The sequence below is a fragment of the Elgaria multicarinata genome, chromosome 1, assembly GCF_023053635.1.
Source record: "Elgaria multicarinata webbii isolate HBS135686 ecotype San Diego chromosome 1, rElgMul1.1.pri, whole genome shotgun sequence".
In the NCBI taxonomy this organism is placed as follows: Eukaryota; Metazoa; Chordata; class Lepidosauria; order Squamata; family Anguidae; genus Elgaria; species Elgaria multicarinata.
The window spans coordinates 47,510,266-47,530,467 of NC_086171.1; the positions used below are offsets into that span (position 1 = coordinate 47,510,266).

Here is a 20,202-nt window from a genome sequence, read left to right on the forward strand (position 1 = left end):
TAGATGCTGCTTGAAATAGTTTATTCCACTCTACTTACAAAGTCTAGTGTGGTCATTGTGGTGGAAAAGGTAACTTAAGCAAGACAGACTGAATCATACAAAACCCCTTGAAAGAGAAACCAATGTCTCTAATGTGCCTCCCTGCGTTATTGGGTAAATTTACAGTGGGAAATTTAGATGGGTCGATTCTCCACATATTTATTACACTGTAGTCATTGTAGATAATGCAATGGGGTGTTGGATTGATACAGTTACCTTGATCCATCCAGACATTCCTTGTAGGCGTGGAAGCCTTGATGTATGAGCAGACCTCTTGGTCCCTAAGTGTTATCAGGTTTGAGGGGTTCCCGGGGAAAATATTTTTTGTGGGGGGCTTCTCTTGGCCAGCCTCTCCCTGGCTCTCTGCCAGCCAATCTAACCCTGTTTTGTTTTTTACCTGGGTGGTGGTGGCATGGGTTCCTCCAGTTGTCATGCCATGACACTGTTAAAGGAAAGGGCCGCAGCAGCCATCCAAGGCTCAGCCCCAGGCACATCATTTTAAGTTACAATTATTTTTTACCAACTTTAATTTAGCAGCATGCTGCTAATCAAAGTTAGTAGAGAAAGATAGTATCATTTAAAATGGTGCACCGTGGGGCTGCAGACTTGACCACTCACTGCCAGGGTGCTTTCCTTTAGCAGCATGGCATGGCATGGCATGGCATGGCATGGCATGGCATGGCATGGCAGAAGGAGGGGCCACTGGTCCTGGTGGCATTTCTGTCTCTGCCTATTCATCCTTTCCCATTCATTTGAAGGAGAGCAAGATACAGAATTCATATGGAGCTCTGGACTGGAGCCACTGATGCTGTAGAGGTGTGACTCTTCAGTCCATGATCTCAGGTGAAGAGATTTAAGCATGTGGTAAATTCTCCCACTAATATCAATATGACTTGGAAGTGCTATATTTAGCCTGGCTTGTACTTAGATTGGCTTGTGCTAAATAAATGCATCAGGTTATTTACCTGCAATGTTGCTCCATCACTGATATAACAATGTATTTTTAAATAGTGTTTCTCAGGTGGGTGTCAGCCCACTTTCAGATTTCTGGAGGGAAAGGCTATCAATTGCTACTAGTCCTGATAGGTATGTTCTTCCTCCAGTAGCAGCGACAGTAAGCCTATATACACCAGTTGCTGGGAAACATGTTGCACTCATGTCTACTTGTGGGTTTCCCACTGGCAGCTGATTGGCCACTGTGTGAACAGAGCGGTGAACTAGATGGACCCTTGGTCTGATCCAGCATGGCTCTTCTTATGTTCTTATGGGCCTCAGTGCTGCAGCCCACCCAGTACCTCCAGCAGGAGGGAGGGATGAAAGAAACTGGGTGGGAGGGGTAGGTTACAAGTTAAGCATGAAAGCAGAAGGAAAGAAGAAATTACAGGAGATGAGTAAGAATATTTACAGTTGGGCATATACTTGTCTTTCCTTGGTCCTTTTTTTTAAATAATTCCATAGCCAGATGCATCCTTCTTAATGTGAAATTATCCCCACCCCCTTACCCCAGATACACTGGTAAGAGGGGGAAATATCTCCATAGTTTCTTAAACAGTCATCTTGAAAAATAATAATCTTGGACAATGCTACAGAATATTTCATTAGTTAAAGTAGGCTTCCTAACGACTGAATGTTGTTAGTTTCTGGAAGAATAAACACAGGCATTTGGGTCACATTCTATAGATCAGTGATCCCATCATGAATTAGTTGGAGGCTTATACATTTCCCTCAAGATTATCCCTTTGGAATTCCTTGAGGTTAGATGATGTGAGAGATTATAACTGAATGCAACAGCATGGTATGCAGTGTTAGAAAAATAATGTAGACTTGAAATTTTTATGGTTGCAAACATAGTATTTTGCTTTGAGCAACACAAAACAGAATATTTTAGGATAGTAGATTATTGGCGCTGTGATAAATGTTCCTTTTTGTGTAAATATTGAATAACTCAAATGGAATTGTGGTTTGAATTTTTTGCCCACAAAATCTTCACCCAGAATATAGTTTTAATATGAAATTAAAGACAGGGCATCTCTGGATAGTAGAATAAATATCACTGGGTCTGAAATGCAGAAAGTTATCCTGTTGCATTTTTTTAATGCATATTGGTAATTTTACAAATTGAAAAAGCAAAAGAGTTACACACCAAACTAAACAAGGGGATGTTTTACAAAACAACATGGAGGTTTCAGTGCCCACCTGCAAATACTATAGAACTGCAATAAAGATAGAGACATATATGCTAACTAATCCCCAGCATTATTAAGGAGTAATTTCTGCACGGACATGATGAACTAAATTGCAGATAACTGGATGATTAAACCACAAGCTAACTGAGCACTGGTGCACCTAGTCACAGTATTGTATCCAACTGTGTCCGGGCGAAGTATAAATTGTTGGTTATTACCTTTAAAGCCCTACATGGTTTGGGTCCAGGCTACCTGCGGGATCGCCTTCTCCTGTACAATCCGCCCCACACACTCAGGTCCTCTGGGAAGAATTTTCTTCAGCCAGCCAAAACTAGGCTGACAGGTATTACCCAGAGGACCTTCTCTTCTGCTGCTTCCAGACTGGAATGGCCTGCCGGAGGAGACTCGCCAACTTATTAGCCTTTTTTAACTTTTGTAAACCGCCCAGAAAGCTTCGGCTATGGGTCGGTATATGTAATAATAAATAAATAAATAAATTTTAGCATTTAAGAAAGCTATAATCTCTTCCAGCAGGCCTGTCCAGTGGAATTTTAGGATGTCTTTAGGATGTTTTAATAATGTATACTATGTTTTTTAAATTCAGTTTTATGTATTTTATTGTTGTTCCCCACCGCGATCCAAATGGAGAGGCGGGTAAGAAATAAATTTATTATTGTTGTTGTCATTTTACTGTGTCATTCTTCTAATGCAACACTTCTACTGGTTGTAGAAACAATGGAGCATTTTGTTGTTTTCTTGGCTTTTGTGCGTTTCCCCCATCTAAAGAGGTTGAAATACCTCTCCTAAGGCTCAGTTACTGACAGTAAGGGCTGGAAGCTAGAATATGCTGGGATTTTTTGGTAGTTTGCCTTTAGCCTGGCCCACCTCTGGACACTAGACTCCAAAAGCTTCTCTGAAATTGAATTCAGCCTTCCGGCTGAAAGAGATTTAACATGACTGAGCTAGGTGTTGTTTGTGCTAGTTGTTTTGCATTGTACAACATCTACTGGAACAATGTCAACTCTTTGTGACTGTTGTTGTTGTTGTTGCTTGAGTAGTGCTGGATATAACCCACAATCAGGGACCAGGATAAAGCCCTCACATAACCTCCTCACCAAGATACTCATGGATCCTGAGCAAACTTAGGGTTCACTTATGCATTTTTATGGCTTTATCAATGACACATCAAGCGATGACTTGATTGTGTGAAAGAGCCATCACAGATCAAACAATATGCAGAGATGTTTCAGATCAGGTCATACTTTTACATTGAGTTGGTTCAGACAATTTGCTGTGAGTCATCCACTGCCGAGTAATTAAATGATACACATGAATGATGTGTCTTCAGGGTTAGTCTTTGGAGCATCAGCACTGGAAGGATCCCACATTTGTGGATCATCTGTTGGGCATAATTATTCATGTACTCGTATTGTACCCATTTTGAGCATTTATGTTTAATAATGTGAAGCATTTTAAACTTTGTCTTCAGCAAAAATGGCTCCCAGAACATACATTGGGGCCCTCTTTGCAAAATTGGAAGATGCAATGGAGCATATACTTGTATGTAATCAGAACCAAGCAGTTTTGAATTTCTCAACTTAAAAGTAGCACTTTGAACTAAAGGGCAAGAGAGATGAATAGCAATGAGGACAGGTTCTACAGCACTGGTTCAGTGTGTAAAGCAAATAACCAGCTATATATCTTACTATGGTGTTGTGTCACTAAATAACAAGAATCTCTAACCGTCTTGTTTGTTTGTTTCTTTTAGCTATTAAAGATTGCTTCAACGGGTCTTTGCTGTGTCCATCGACTAACAGCTGTATTCCAGCTTCCCAGCGCTGTGATGGCATTGTAGATTGCATTGATTTTGCTCCTGATGAATCTAGCTGTTCAGGTAGAACTGCCAGTTTTAAATCAAAATTTCATTCACAGTAAAGACTAACAGTTTTTTTTAAAAAAAAAAAAAATAGCCTGCAGAAAATATGCAGAGTTCACTGTGATAAGATGTGTTTCCATTTCTCTACAACAACATCTATACATATTCTGTTGTTTTCAGTATATGTACGTAAATCTGTGTATATGTATATTATCTATCTATCTCTTCAGGCTGATTTCAGATAGAGATTTCATGCTGTGTCAAATGGAATTAAACAACCCACATAAAACTAAGCACATTTTGAAATCACTGCAACAGTGACTTGCATGAGAATAGCATTCTTTCTATCTGAGAATAGGGCTGCCAGGTTGCAACCCAGAGATTCCCCAATACTCAGTGGAGACTGGTGGCTCAGATGTCAGTGGGGGAAGTGAATCCATTCTAGGTTTCAGTCCTACCTCGGATAGCTCCTTTAGAGTTCTGATTGGTTGTGACCGAAACCCGGGGCAGATTCACTGCCTCACTGATTTCAGAACCATTAGCTTTCACTGCCATATCATAGGGCAGTAGTGGATTCTATAGTATATGTCCCCCAAAGTCCTTTCTGCTCTCTTTGCTCTAGCAAGCTGAACTGAAAGTGCAAGAAAGTGGGGAGAGAGATCACAAAATGGAGGGCTGGCAAGAAAAAAGCTGACTGCTTCGTCTCCTCATTCAGTGGCAGATTTGAAGCTGTTGGCAAAATCTTTGGTTTGTTATCTGACAACCCTGATGAGTAATGTTAATTGTCATGTTATACATTATTTCAGTGGAGACTGGGGGCTTCAATTTTAGAAGGGCTGTGAATCCTTTCTGGGTTTCAGTTAGAACCAACTCTAAAAGAGCCATCCAAGGTGCCGAGGCTATTTTGGGGATTGGGTTCAGAACCTTGGATAGCTCCTTTAGAGTTCCAGGTGCTTCTGACTGAAACCCAGAATGGATTCACAGCCCTACCGAAATCAGAGCCATCAGCCTCCACTCCATTATTTCTGTGAACTGGGCTACTTATAGAGGGGTAAAAATATTCAGCGTGATCCAGCCATTGATTAAATCTCATGGAAATTAATTGGGCCATTTCTTTTATAAATAAATAAGGGCATACATTTAACTAACCCATTGAAATTAATGGGACGTCAAAGTACTTAACCTTGACTAGATAGTGTATTTAATACTACAGTATATGTATGTATTTCAATATAGGCCCAGTTGTAGAGGAAAATGGGGATGGGTGTAAATATAGATTTATTTATTTATTTATTTTAAATAGTATAAAATATAAACCCACTACAAATAGTTATGGGAGATCAGTCTCTAAGTGAAAAATCTTCTGATTGCATGTGGTCCAATGAATATGTCTGCAATTTACTGTATATCTACACCAGCTTTCCCCAACCTGGTATTCTCCAGATATTTTGGTCTACAACTCACAGGATTCTTGACCATTAGCCACATTGCCAAGGGCTGATGGGGCTTGAAGTCCGCAACATTTCGAGGACACCAGGTTAGAGAAGGCTGACCTACACTACTACCCTTGTCACAGTTGTAGCTTTTTTCCCCAAATCTTTTTCTAGAATGTCCTGAAGGATATTGCAAAAATGGAGGAACATGCAACAAGGAACCCTTCCCCATCTGCCAGTAAGTTTTGCTGTGGTCTTCTTTTTCAGGACACTTATTTCAGGGCTGATAAGACTAGCCACCGTTGAAATTACATCCACTGTTCCTGGGATCCATTTCCCCTCTTTCAGAAAAATTGTCATAACATCTTATTGCCTTTGTCCCAGCCAATTATGAAAAGGATGTGATGGTGGTTGCAATAGGGTTGGGGGAGAAGTATGGCAAAGGCAGAAGTGGTGCCGAAGGAGGAATGGTGCATCAGGGGCCATTAATTCCCTTGCCCAGGGCTAACACACACACACACACACACACAGAGTGCCAGACTATTTTGTTTTGTTTCTTACATAAAGAATAGACAAGTAGTGGAATTTTAATTTTGTTTCATTTACTTTCCGTACCACTTATAACCTTCATTTTTCCATGCAAAGCAAAAAGGGGGAAGGATCAGGGTCATTATGCCAGTATTATGCTAATACTGCTATCTCCAGTATTCAAGGCAGTAAGCCTGTGTGCACCTGGGGAACACGGGAGGGAGGGTGCTGTTGCACCATGTCTTGCCTTGTTGGTCTGTGGCTGATGGCTGGTTGGCCACTGTGTGAACAGAGTGCTGAACTAGATGGACCCTTGGTCTGATCCGGCATGGCACTTCTTATGTTCTTATGCCAGTCCAGTATGGAATGTCAAGGGGTAAAATCCAATGTGAGTCCTACTTAGAGTATTTATTTATTTATTACGTTTTTATACCGCCCAATAGCCGAAGCTCTCTGGGCGGTTCACAATGAGTAGACCCATTGAAATGAATGGGACTTAAGTCTCATTTATTTTAGTAGGTCTGCTCTAAGTAGGACTCATGTTGGATTTTACCCAAGGTGCTGTACCGGTGCGCCAAGTAGCACATGCAACAGTGTCAGGGCAAGCACAAGCCAGTCAGACATGGGCAGAGAAGAAAGAAATCAGATGTAATGGTTGTCTTTCACTCTGAACAGACAGAATACTGCAGTGCAGAAGGTAAATGTTTTGCTTTATCTCCTTTTCAGTAAATGTTCTGTTGTAACTCAACATGTTTTAACAGTATGAACTTTTGTTTAGGAAATATTTGAAGAACATATGGGAATGATTTAACAGAGGGATTTAAATTGGGCTTTTCTGTTTGTGTTCCACACTACTTATGTGCAATTTTTTGAGGATGGGCCATGCAAACCTTTAGGAAGTCTCCCACGTGCAGATCCATAATACTTTTTTCTTTCCTCTTGCTACCACTTCTAAAATTAGGCCAGCACGAATGCTGTTCAAAGTTGAATTTTCTTGGCTTGATTACAACCCTGAATAAGGTTAAAATATCAATTCTCACAAATATCTGAGGAGAAAGCCAGCAAAAGCAGTGATGGGAAATGTGCTTCTAACATCGGTGACAGACAGTTTGTGCAGAAGCATATCTATAATTTATTATTTATTAATGCTTTTTACATTAAGAAAATCTACATGGATGCAGGATGTTTATTTACTGATTAGGTATTCATCTATTCACACTGTTGTGCCTTACCTGAAATATAATGCGGCAACGAATATTAGAACCATCTTTGCACCAAAAATGTCTAATGTTGCAATATACAACTGGAATAATCAGGAGAGAATTATTAAACCAGCCATGCTTAATATCTTCTTTTAATAAAGAATTCAGATGAGCCACAATAAAATACTTCACAAGCAATATAATCCTCATTATGTAATGTAGTTAAATCTCTGTGATCATTTAAGATTTATTTTAGGAGGCTCTTGTAGAATATTTTTTCTGCAGCTTTTAGGTTATTGGAAAAACCATTATACTGGAGAATTTGCTTAAATTGCCTTGGCTGTATTTAACACAAGTGTGTGTTTACTGTAAGTAATCATATTGAACAGTTGCATTTTATTGAGCCAATGCCTTTGGAATGTTTAGTTCAGAGTTTATACTCCTTTCCGTCACTCGCTACTGTCTTTATCTCTAGCTACTACCTTTAAATAGAGATAAGATTGGCAAAACACAAGAGTCCATGAGAAACCAAATTTGCGTGCTACCTTTCTTGTAATTTTCCAACTGATCCCTAAACTACTGAGGCCCAATATTGGGCAAAAGGCGGGATACAAATAAATATAATAAATAAATAAATAAATAAATAAACTAAAGATAGCAAATCTGTCTAAAGGTCAAGTCATGCAATTAGTTCAAGGCGACGAAGTTATAATGGATTGCTCTTTTTAGTGGGTTGAATTTGGTGATGTGATTGAGATGTGTCATCGAATATCTCTGAGTTCCTGTAAGTTAGGGTGACCATATGAAAAGGAGGACAGGGCTCCTGTATCTTTAACAGTTGTATTGAAAAGGGAATTTCTGCAGGTGTCATTTGTATATATGGAGAACCTGGTGAAATTCCTTCTTCATCACAACAGTGCCCTGCCCTCTTTTAAAATGGTCACTCTAGTATAGCTTCTGCAGATTTAACTGTTGTGATGAAGAGGGAATTTCACCAGGTTCTCCATGTATACAAATGACACCTGCAGAAATTGCCTTTCCAATACAACTGTTAAAGATACAGGAGCCCTGTCCTCCTTTTCATATGGACACCCTATGTAAGTCTCACATCTGTGTGCATTCAGTGCCAATATGGTATAGAGAGTTTGATTTGGACTGGGGGAAGTTGGGAGGGGGTGTGGTTCCCTGATAGAGCACATGCTTGCCATGCAGAAGGTCCCAGGCAAAATTCATACCTGGAACGTGGAAATATACTGCCAATCTGAACAATAGTGGATTAAAATACTGATTTGGTATAAGGCAGTTAGTTAGTTTTTTCTTTTCTTTCCTGTGTCTCTCAGCCATGAAGCACATTAGATGTTTCAGAACAAGTCAAGGGCCTGAAAGTACACATGGGCCGTGTACACATGGGCAGAAGACACCTTAAACCATGACTTTAACCACAGCGAATAAGGCTTTTTGCTTTATTCACCATGGTTAAAGCTGTGGTTTAAGGTGTCTTCTGAACACAGCCATGCTATTCTTCTGCTGAAGCTAAGCCAATACGTTGCTGAGTTTCACTGAATTCCTTAAAGGAAGAATTGGGTATTAGTGTAGTAAAGAAATTAAGCCCCTTTCTTATAAGGGCCAGCCCTACCATGAGGCAAAGTGGTAGGTTACAGAAGCTAGTGGGTGAAAAACAGAGGTGAGGTGTTGGAGGTCGCATGGCCTTCCCTACACTCCCTTAAACTAGCCTGCTGTCCGATTATCAGTGTTGGTTCCACTGCTGGTCTGAACATGGAATTGGGTGTGGGGGGACACGACGTGCTGTGAATAAATGAACATCCAATGTTGGTTCCACTGCCACTCTGAACATGGAATGGGGGGGCAGCCAAATATCTTGGGCCATCCTTGCTTCTTATATTACATTGATGGCATGGAAGCTGCTGTTGAACAGACCCTTCCCATAATGTGAGAAACACTGGACCACACCACATCACCCTCCTGGAAGCTGAGGTAGCAACATAACATAAGAAGAAGGGGACCACAGACTACCTCAGACAACCCATCTCACAGGATCTTTGTGAGGGGGTAAAATGATTATCCCCACATATAACCTGAGTCATTTGGAGAAAGGGCAAAATACAAATAGGATGGATAGATTGATGGATTGGAGGGAAACTTGGAATGGATAATCTCCAGGGTCCCTTCAAACTTCTCGATTCTATGATTGTACATTAGGGTCTAGACAAGAGGAAGACTGCTAAAGAGGTTGAACTGTTAGGACTGCTCAAGATTACCTTAATGGCTTTGGCAAAGTGGCCAAGTACATTTCCTTTGTTAGGGAAATTGCCTGATTTTGTGAACCGCCCAGAGAGCTTTGGCTATTGGGCGGTATAAAAATGTAATAAAAAAATAAATAAATTGCTATCAATAGCTAACTTTCTCAGGAAATACCCAAGAGAGGGATATCTCTCCCACCACCATCCCAGCTAATGATGTAGAAATCCATAGTCTATGTTTAAATGTACTGCAGTATTGAGACAGACAGAACAGAAAGCATCTCTACATTAAGGGGAAATCATGTTGCTTACCTGGGGCTTTGTGCTCCCTGGTTCTTTGGCACGATTGTTATGGGCTGCATTACACAGGAGGAAAGGGGTGACCATGTGCTTTGAAATGAATACTTCCCCTCCCTTCACTTTTATCAAGACATCGCCATCTAATGGCAGAAGATTCCACTTTCACCCAGATGTTACCACATTAAAAATGGTTCTTCCCATACTAGGATTTACAGGGGATGCTGTGGGACATGTTCTGGTTACTAACAGCATCATGTAATGGACCCAAAAAACTTCTGTGAGTGGCCAATCATGAGCGTGCAATAAAAAGCTTGTTTAGAGTTGCCCAGAGAGTTGAGTTCGGTACTCTGAAAAGCTAACAGAATTTTAGGAGAGGGGGGTTGTCTCCCTAGAGATCTGATGTGAGAACAGTAGACTTTGGAGTGTTTTTAGCTGTGCCTCCATCTATGTTCAGTTGGTATAGGTGTAAATAAACTCAATATAACAAATTGCCAATAAGTTTCCAGGGACCACCTTCCAAAGGAAACAAAACCTAGGTCAGTGCTATACCCATAGCACTTCTCACCACTCATAGAATTGGGCTTAACAATATTGTCATGACCAATACTGTGTTTTAGTTTACTAATTTTCATCATCCTAGACCTTATGCACCTCTAGGAAAGAAATAATATGAAAAGTGTTCCTTACAGAACTATGCATCTATCACCTTGGACCTAACGCCAATTTGTGAAATTTAATCCTAGTGAAATCAGTGGGATGTACTTCTAAAAGGGTATCCAGTATCAGGGCATTAGACTGTGATACAATAAAATTGCACTCAGTGGCAGATATGTGCTGTTACCTTTAACAGATGGAATAAGACACTCCAAAAGTTAAATATCAGTACCATTTATTTTATAGTACACTAAACTATGTTGAATACCAAGCAGCAACTACCCGTGAAATATATCTTTAGCAGTCATTCCATATAATCACATTTTTAAAATTGCCCAGGAAGTTCATTTAATGAATTCAAATGATGATTAAACCTTGAGGAAGCAGCAGTCCTCATTCAGACCTACAGCTAACAAAAAAGCGGGCCAGATTCCTTGAGTAAATTTTAAGCTGTGAATGTGTTTACTCTAATCTGCTTGTTTGAGTGGATTTTTAAAGGAAATTTAATTGGTAGAGGAAAAAGTCAATAAAGTTTTTCAAATGTGATCCTTCTCATTAACGCTTCTAGAGCTCTGAAGAGTTGAACAAGGCTGCCTCGTCCTCATATCATATTTATTTACATTTTGGTCCTAGCTCATCCCCAATAGTGTAGTGGACAATTTCGAAGTGCAGGCACTCATTGTGACAGTCCTCTTGGCCACACCCCCAAGGAGAGTAAAATTTTGTTTACAAAAAATACAGGTAGCTGTACTTGTCTATAACAACAACTAGTTGTAGCAGTTTTTGACCCTGTTCAGATAACACACTAAACCATGGTGGTTAAACATTTTGGGCTAAACATTATGGCTTAGCATTTCATGTGAACCATTCCTAACCATGGTGGCTACATAACTACAGTTTAAAAATGCTCAATAAAGAGTTAGCGGCTTAGACATGGCTTAGGGTGTTGTCTGAACAGGCCCTTCCTCTCCATCAGGAGCTGGTCTATTGTAAAGCTAATAAGTCTTAATTGCCCTATAATTAATTGCCCAAGACCAAGCCATCTTAAAATAATTTGCTTTATAAATACCTTGTTGCTGTGAACACCTAATTCCCTCCAGCTACTGTGAGGATTACAGCTAAGCTCAGAGGGAAAAGGAAGTCTGAAAGGGGCAGCGGATGACATCATCATCCCCGTTAATTAAAATGTTTGGGCATTTTGACTCTTTGAGCCCTGGTTCTACTACAACATGGCTCATTCCATTCCTAGGACTTGGGGGGGGGGTGTTCAATAATGAGAGCAAAGCACTGAGGGGTTGAAGAAGCCTCCAAGGCCAGGTCTGCACCTTGTGTCAAGTCATTACAAATGCGGAATAAAAAGAAGGAAAGAACACTATGAAGGCGGTATATGGAATGTGGATTGCACCCTAACAGTTACCAGTGCACTTCAATAACACTATAAAGCAGTAGGGCAGACCTGGCTTTGTTTCTCAACATCTAGGGCCGATCTACACCAAGCAGGATATAACACTTTTAAAACAGTATGAAAACTGTATATGCAATGTGTCCTGGGCCTGAACAGTTGTCATAACCCTTATAAACCATTATAAGCAGTAGTGTAGATCCTGCCCTAGTGTTGTAAAATAAAGAGTTAGATAAATTACTACCTTACATCTAAAACTGTACGATAGTAATCCATTCAAAATAGTCTGATTCAATTTTCTTTTTTCTTTTTAACTAAACAATGTCCCTTTTAAAGCCAACAATTTAAGGTCTTGTTTTCCCCCTGTAACTCTAGAAAATCAAAAAGAACTGTGTGCTGTAGGGGCTGGAATGCTACTCCTTTGAAAATCTCTCAGGTGACCTCTCCTTCTTTTCAGGGTGTCATTCTTTTATGGAAGGCCATTGACCAGGGGCGGATCTACACCAAGCAGGATATGGCACTTTGAAAACGGTTTGAAAACTGTAAAATCATAGAACAGTAGAGTTGGAAGGGGCCTATAAGGCCATCTAGTCCAACACTCCACTCAGTGCAGGAATCCACCCTAAAGCATATATGACAGATGGTTGTCCAACTGCCTCTTGAATGCCTCTAGTGTGGGAGAGCCCACAACCTCCCTAGGTAACTGGTTCCATTGTCATACTGCTCTAACAGTCAGGAAGTTTTTCCTGATGTCCAGCCGGAATCTGGCTTCCTGTAACTTAAGCCCATTATTCCATGCCCTGTACTCTGGGAGGATCGAGAAGAGATCCTGGCCCTCCTCTGTGTGACAAACTTTCACGAATTTGAAGAGTGCTCTCATGTCTCCCCTCAATCTTCTCTTCTCCAGGCTAAACATGCCCAGTTGTATATGGAATGTGTCCTGGGCCCCAACAGTTGTCACTACTGTTATAAACTTTCTTAAAGCAGTAGTGTAGATCCTGCCCCCATTTAGCCTGTCACCCCAGACACAGCACGGTGACCCAAATACTATCTTCTAGCATGGTTGGTAGCTGGGTCAGTTCCTCACTACAAAGAAGTACAAAACTTTCCTCCCACAAGTACTTTCAAAGTCAAGCCCAGTCACTGATGAAAGCGATATGCATCTTTTCGTATAGGATTGTTGAAGCCAAGGGAAAGGCGTTTACCCCTGCTCGGAGAGTAACCATAGCAGCACATTCTAAATATTTCCTTAGGCGCTATGCTTGTATTTTATCAGCCCTGTCGGATTATGCGGTATCAGAGCCAGAGTTATTTTTAGCATCTGATCCAAATAATTGAATTCTTAATGCAAAAGTAGCGTGAGCCTGTTCGGCGAGGAAAGGAAAACATTAGGGAACAGGGAAAGCAAGAGTGATTCAAAAGCCTTGGAAGATGACTGAGGAAGAATTCATCTTGTGGGGCTGAGGTTTGCAAATCCTTTCATAGGACTCCGGGGTAGGCTGTATCAGTACTTGGGATGCTGAGAGTATACTGTAGGTTGTCTGATAAATGCCTGGCATTTTCGCTTGGATTCCCACCATTTTAAATTGTACCCAATGAGGCAAATAACACAGGCCTTGGCAGTATGCTTCTCCTGGAAGGAGGCAGATGACTACAAGCAGTGGAAAGGAGCAGGATGAGGACCTAAGTCTACACATTTGCCTCTGATGTTTGCCCATTAGATCCTATGAAAACCTTCATCCCATGATGACATGCATCTTCTCTCACTACAAATAAGGGTTTCCACCAATAAGGCTTAGGATAGGCACACATCATCAGAGGGTACCGATTGCACAAGAGTTAACTCATGTTCTGAAAGGGCGTTTTCCTTTTTCTTTTTTGTCTTTAAGAGATTATTGCTGAAGATGAGAAAGAGACTGCTGTGTGGAATGAGATGGGTTGCTCACGCTCCTTGTAAAGGAGAAGCTGAATATATTATCCAATATAATTTCTTCTGTGAAACTACATGGGGTGGCCATGTGTCCTCTTTTACAAAGAACAGTCCTCTAACCGGTGTGGTGTAGCGGCTAAAGTGTGGGACTGGGAGTCGGGAGGTCCAGGTTCTAGTCTCCTCTCAGCCGTGGAAACCCACTGGGTGACTTTGGGCCAGTCACAGATTCTCACCCCAACCCACCTCACAGTGTTGTTCTTGTGAGGATAAAATGGAGAGGAAGAGGATTATGGGTTCCTTGGAGGAAAAAAGGCGGAATATAAATGTAATAAAATAAATAAATAAATAACTGGAGGGCTGCTAGACAACCACCTAGAGGACCATTTCCATGTTAAAGGTGTTCTCATTTGAACGGCTGTCCAGTCCAAGAGTGTCTCTACATTAAGGGAAATCACGCTGTTGTGCTTCCTGGTTCTTTGGCAAGATTGATATGAGCTGATTACACGAGAGGAGAAGGGCAACAAGGCAAAAGAGCCTGCAGTTTCCCAGGGCTCCATTAAAGGTTTGAATTGAGGGAACGCCTTCCTGCCCTGCAGCATGTGTGCAAAGGAGGGGAGGGGAAATCTTGTTTTCATATGTTAGCTTGTATTGTATTGTTTCCTCAGAGCCCCCAGTAAAGTCAGGACTTACTGAGTATATGTAAGATTGTGCTGTAAATCTGCAATCCTTGGCACACTTCATTTTTGTGAACCGCCCAGGGAGCTTCAGCTATTGGGAGGTATAAAAATGCAATAAATAAAGAAATAATAAGTCCCATTGAACACAACTTATTTATTTTATTTATTTATTACATTTATACCGCCCAATAGCCGAAGCTCTCTGGGCGATTCACAAAAATTAAAAACATCCAAGTATAAAACAACAGTATAAAACCATAATATAAAATACAATATAAAAGCTCAACCAGATAAAAACAGCAGCAATGCAAAATTACAAATTTAAAACACCAAGTTAAAATTTATAGACTGTTAAAATGCTGGGAGAATAAAAAGCTTTTAGACCTGGCGTCTAAAAGCATATAATGTAGGTGCCAAGCGAACCTCCTTAGGGAGCTCATTCCACAGCCGGGGTGCCACAGCAGAGAAGGCCCTCCTCCTGGTAGCCACCTGCCTGACTTCCTTTGGCAGGGGCTCACGGAGAAGGACCCCTGAGGATGACCTTAGGGTCCGGGCAGGTACATATGGGAGGAGGCGTTCCTTCAGATAGCCTGGCCCCAAGCCGTTTAGGGCTTTAAATGTTAATACCAGCACTTTGAATTGGGCCCGGATCTGGACTGGCAGCCAATGAAGCTGGAAAAGGACTGGCGTGATGTGGTCTCGTCGGCCAGTCCCTGTTAGTAACTGTGCTGCCCTGTTTTGTACCAGTTGAAGTTTCCGGACCGTTTTCAAAGGCAGCCCCACGTATAACGCATTGCAGTAATCCAAACGAGAGGTTATCAGAGCATGGATAACTGTAGCTAGGCTATCTTCCTCCAGATAACAGCACAGTTGGTATATCAGCCTAAGCTGATAAAAGGTGCTCTTTGCCACTGAGTTCACCTGTGCCTCAAGTGACAGTTCTGGATCCAAGAGCACCCCCAAACTACAGACCCGATCCTTTAGGGGGAGTGCAACCCTGTAGATATAAGATCACACTGTAAGTTTGCAACCCTTGGCACACTTACTTGGAAGTAAGCCCCATTGAAGTTAAAGGGGTGCTCTTGGTGGGTTGGGGAATCAGATCTGACTCCCTTTGTTGCAGGAAGACATTTTACCTTCTTCTCCCTTGATCGCAAACACAAAAGTCCTTCCTGGGCAAGTTCATAGCACAATGTCAACTTTACACATTGCCGATTTCATACTGTTAGGGTTTATTCCAGCTTATCTCTGATCTATTTTAAACTGGAAGACATCCTGGCTGTTGCCAACATCATCAAAAGGACCCACAAACTTCTGTGAGTGGCCAGTCATGACCATGCTTTATTTTACTCATGTGAAGAAGCCCCAAGTTTGGTTTAAAGATAAAGAACCATCAGAAGGAAGGGCTGGGTCTTGAAGTTGTCTGTTAACCATACTTAGCTGACTGAGCAAGGTCTCCTGGTCACTGCCTTCCACAGTATGTTGAGATGTACTGTATTTCTATTATTATTATTATTATTATTATTATTATTATTATTATTATTATTTCTAAATTTGCATCTATACACATACATTTGTCCTCTTTTTGAGATTCATAAGTGGCTGCCCTAATTGTGCAGGTAAATTTAAAACAACTATGAAGCATGGAGGGGGTGGGGGAGATCATAACAGACTTTTTTTCATTTTATGTACAGGAAAGAGAAATGACCCAAATAGCCTGTGTGTGTGTGTGTGTGTGTGTGTGTGTGTGTGTGTGTGTGTGTGTGTGCTTGTAATTGAATTTGGGGCTAAATCTGAAAACGGCAGTCAAAACTACAGACCAAATGCAGACAGTATTTGTTGTAGTTCTTAATTAGTTTTAGTTTTAAGTCTGCCATTTTTTATTCAGTTTTAAGTCTGCCATTCATTTTGATATACTGCTTGTTTTTCAAACAATTGTCTATCCAACATCTTTCAGGTATGCCAGTAAGGAGCCAGAGGTACTCTTGAATCCTTTCAAAAATAAAACCTTAAAAAAATCTTTAAAATACCACCCATCTTTATTTATTTATTTATTTATTTTATTTAAAACATTTCTTGGCCCCCTTTCAGAGCAAAGCCCTCACAGGGCGGCTTACAATAAAATATTTTTTTTATTATTTTTAAAGTGATGTTTAGGAGGTCTATACTGCAACTGCTGAGTTTGGTTTTCACATTGGGTTGAGCAAGCAAATATACATAAATGTTTTGATTTAGGCAATTAATAGTGAATGCACCATTAAACTTTCCTCTGCACACAATCTGAAGAGCCCTAACTTTATTTTTTTGAGAGAGTCACTTGCTGCTGAGAGGGAAGAGCAAGGCTTTGCACCGAGAGAGGAATGTGGTCTCTTTTGCTCTGTGCTTTCGGCTTAGAATGCTGACCTCTGACCAGACCATCTGCCCCTGTTAGACTCCCTGTTGGTTCAAGAGCTGCAGGCTTCCTTGCACTCCTCTGATCCTACTTTACCATTCTTCCTGCTCAACCAGCATGAGCTCAGCTATCTGAGAATTAAACCCTTTATGTCGTTGCTAGGTGGCCAAGACACTGCCTAACTCATGTGAAATCTAGCAAATTAAGTGGAACTTCTTGAACTTTTCCTGCCAGATTACAGTGTTGACAGAGTGACAAAGCTCCTTGAATTTTAATTTTATACACACACACACACACACCAAATATAGAGGACTTTTCTCATTATCCGGAATTGCTGTTTTATGTGTGCAATAGTGCTCATCAGCAGCCAGTCTGTATCTCTGCAGTAACTATGTATTATTCTCACACAGATTTTTCTCAGATATGAATCCATCATCGGTGTCATATATGACCCCCACATGGTTTTTTATTTATTTATACCCTAGGGGAAAATATGTACACAGTAGTCTACAGATCTTATTTTGGTGTCAGGGATTTCTCTAGCAAATGGAAATATACATGACCCTGTGCAACAGCAGAGAAATTATGCACCAACAGCGGTTCATCTTTTGGCTTGTCCACAGCTTCCTTGTCCTTATTTTACCAGATGTCAAAACACAACAGCATTGAGATTCTGAATTTATTTTTAGTGCTGAAATTGCTCTTAAAATAATATTGTGACACTCACCTGTTACCAGCCCCGGAAAGACTGCACAGCCTTTGCTGTCAATTGTCCAGCCTTAGAGCAAGACAGACAGACAGACACACACACACTTTGAAAACTGTGCCAAAATGCAGCATTTCAGCAAGGGATTCATATTAAGCAAAGATCAGATTAACTGTAGTTTCTGGATTCTTCACTTTGAATCTCGGTGTAAAATACATGCTTCTTGTTAGATAGTTTCACATCTCTATAGCTTTCATGGTGCACAACTCAAAGGGAGATTCAATTCTAAATGCTGAAAATAAAAACTAATCTGGACAATCAGCTGATTGCTATGATGATCTCATGTGTTTTTGATATTCTTGGGAATGGTCCCAAAAGCAGTTTAGAAGACACACAACCTGCTTGCAGTCTCTGTTATATCCTGTCCAAGGATATGCCCTGGCATTTATGTCTTCTCAGTCTCAAGCCTTAGCTAGACCTACCTGAAAGCATGGGGGAGAGGAGAGAAAACCTCACATTGCAATTAATGTGAGATCTCGCCCCCATTTACAAGTAAGGCGCGACGACCTCAGGAAGAGAGGCGTCGTGCCCACCATTTTTTAATTTTTTAAAGGAGACGGAGCACACAAACATTCATGTGCAAAGGTAAGGATTTTTTTTAAATTTAAACTACTTTCCCCACTCCCCCCACCCTACCCCTGATGGGCACAGCACTCCTCCCGGCTCCGTGCGAGTAATCATGCGGAGCCAGGTTAACCCATAGACACGGGCCACACGCTCCGTGGTCTCAGTCCGAGACCACAGAAAAACCGGGCCCAAAAGGGAGGGCTGTATCCTGGGGAAAGGGAGGGATGATCTCTCCCTGATCCCGGGATTCCTTGTGCGTCATCTGGATGCACGGGGACGATCCCGGGGTTCACGCCAGGATATAGCCTGGTCTAGCTAAGGCCTCACACACCTGTATAACAGATTGATAAAACAGCCTCTGAAGAATATAGTCCTTTGACCCTTGTGAGCCTGATGTGTTCTCCCAAAGAGCTCTCAATTAAGGAAATTACAAAACAAAATATTACTTGATGGTGCATTCAAACTGTAGTGGCTTTTGATGAGGTTTCATTAGAATTCTTTGAATGCTGGGTGGCTTATTTACCCAACCTATGACTGAATTTTAAAAATACTTTTCACTGGAAGTCACTGTAGTTGGGTCTGTGACTGCATAATAAAATGATGATGATGAAGTTATTGTAGTTTAACTTTCCCCAACCTGGTGCCCTCCAGCTGTTTTAGACTTCAGCTCACATCAGCCTGAGCTGGTCAGAAATCTTGGGAGCTGTAGTCCTAAACATCTGGAGAGGGTCAGGTTGGGGATAGCAGAATTAGAGTGCTTTCTAGTCAAAAGTGTTTGTAAAATTCATAAGTTGGGTAAAGAAGCCACTGAGCATTTAAAGAATTCTAATTCTAATGGAAACACCATCAACAGCCATTATGGTATATGATAGGGATTTGTATTGGATTTGGACAAAGTCCAAAGCCCAAGCCGAATTGACCTAAAAACCATGGAGGAGGGGGGAGGAAAGGGGAAGTGAATCACTTCCTTATCCACCCACCCACCCACCCAAATTGAAGAACTCTTCTTCTACAAGAACTGCTGCACCTATCCTTTTGAAAATTTGTAGGTCTCTTACTTAGGAAAACCTCTAAGCTGCCTGTACTTTTCAGAGTATTGGTCCACAAGGAACATAGTGGGATAAGCGTGTCCTCTTGTGGAGAGCCTCAAAATGTTAATGCTGCTCTTACACAAAATCCCCTATTATTATTATTATTATTATTATTATTATTATTATTATTATTATTATTATTATTATTATTATTATTATTATTATTTGCATTTGCATACTTCCCCATAACTGAAACTCTCTGGCTATCATTCTGAAATTTGTTGGGCTTGAACCTCTTAGAAGGACAACCACCTCTGCAATGTTCATCCAATTCTGCAAAGAAATGAAAGTTATTGGCAGTTCCCTTAAAAATAAATAAATCAAACTATAAAGTTGGGTAGCACAAACCTCTGTGTGCCTAGTTTTCTGTTATTGGGCAGGCATAATCTAAGGGGTGACTATGCCTGCAACTATCATCCAATTCTGATGAGGAGAAAAAAAATGTTATAGCCATTTTTAAATTTCCAATGATAGCCAATTGGAAGCATGAAGCCTCAGTTTTCTGAACCTCGACTCGGGTTCAGTACTAACTCGAAACAGACTGACTCCAGACTGGGCTGTTTTTCCTGAAGTGCCAAATTGGGTCCAAATGAAAGCTGGGGTTTAGCACGCACCTCAACTTGATACTATCAGCACTATATTTGTGTCACTTTCTCAGGTTTCATGCAATCCAGAACCATTGGAATTTTGGCTCTGACAATAGTGGTTTGTGGATTGCACTCCACGTTGTCCAAATTCCTCATGTCTCATTGACTATCATAGAACGTGAACATCTAGAAGCCTGCATGATTCCCTAGATGCAAACAGTTTAGTTATACTGTACAACCATGCTTCCATATTGCAATGCTTTGCAACATTAAGTTCCATTTCTTTCCCAATCACTCAAGGGCAAGACAGA

General features: G+C 40.9%; 1 protein-coding gene across 1 annotated transcript in view; it reads left to right on the forward strand.

Annotated features, from left to right (window-relative positions):
- Nucleotides 1-20,202, forward strand: part of MALRD1 (MAM and LDL receptor class A domain containing 1) — a 288,950-nt gene that overhangs the window by 247,022 nt on the left and 21,726 nt on the right. Inside the window, exons 33-34 of the mRNA XM_063121247.1 lie at nt 3,994-4,119; nt 5,709-5,772. Coding sequence (XP_062977317.1) covers nt 3,994-4,119; nt 5,709-5,772 — 190 coding nt within the window. The remainder of the gene's footprint in view (nt 1-3,993; nt 4,120-5,708; nt 5,773-20,202) is intronic.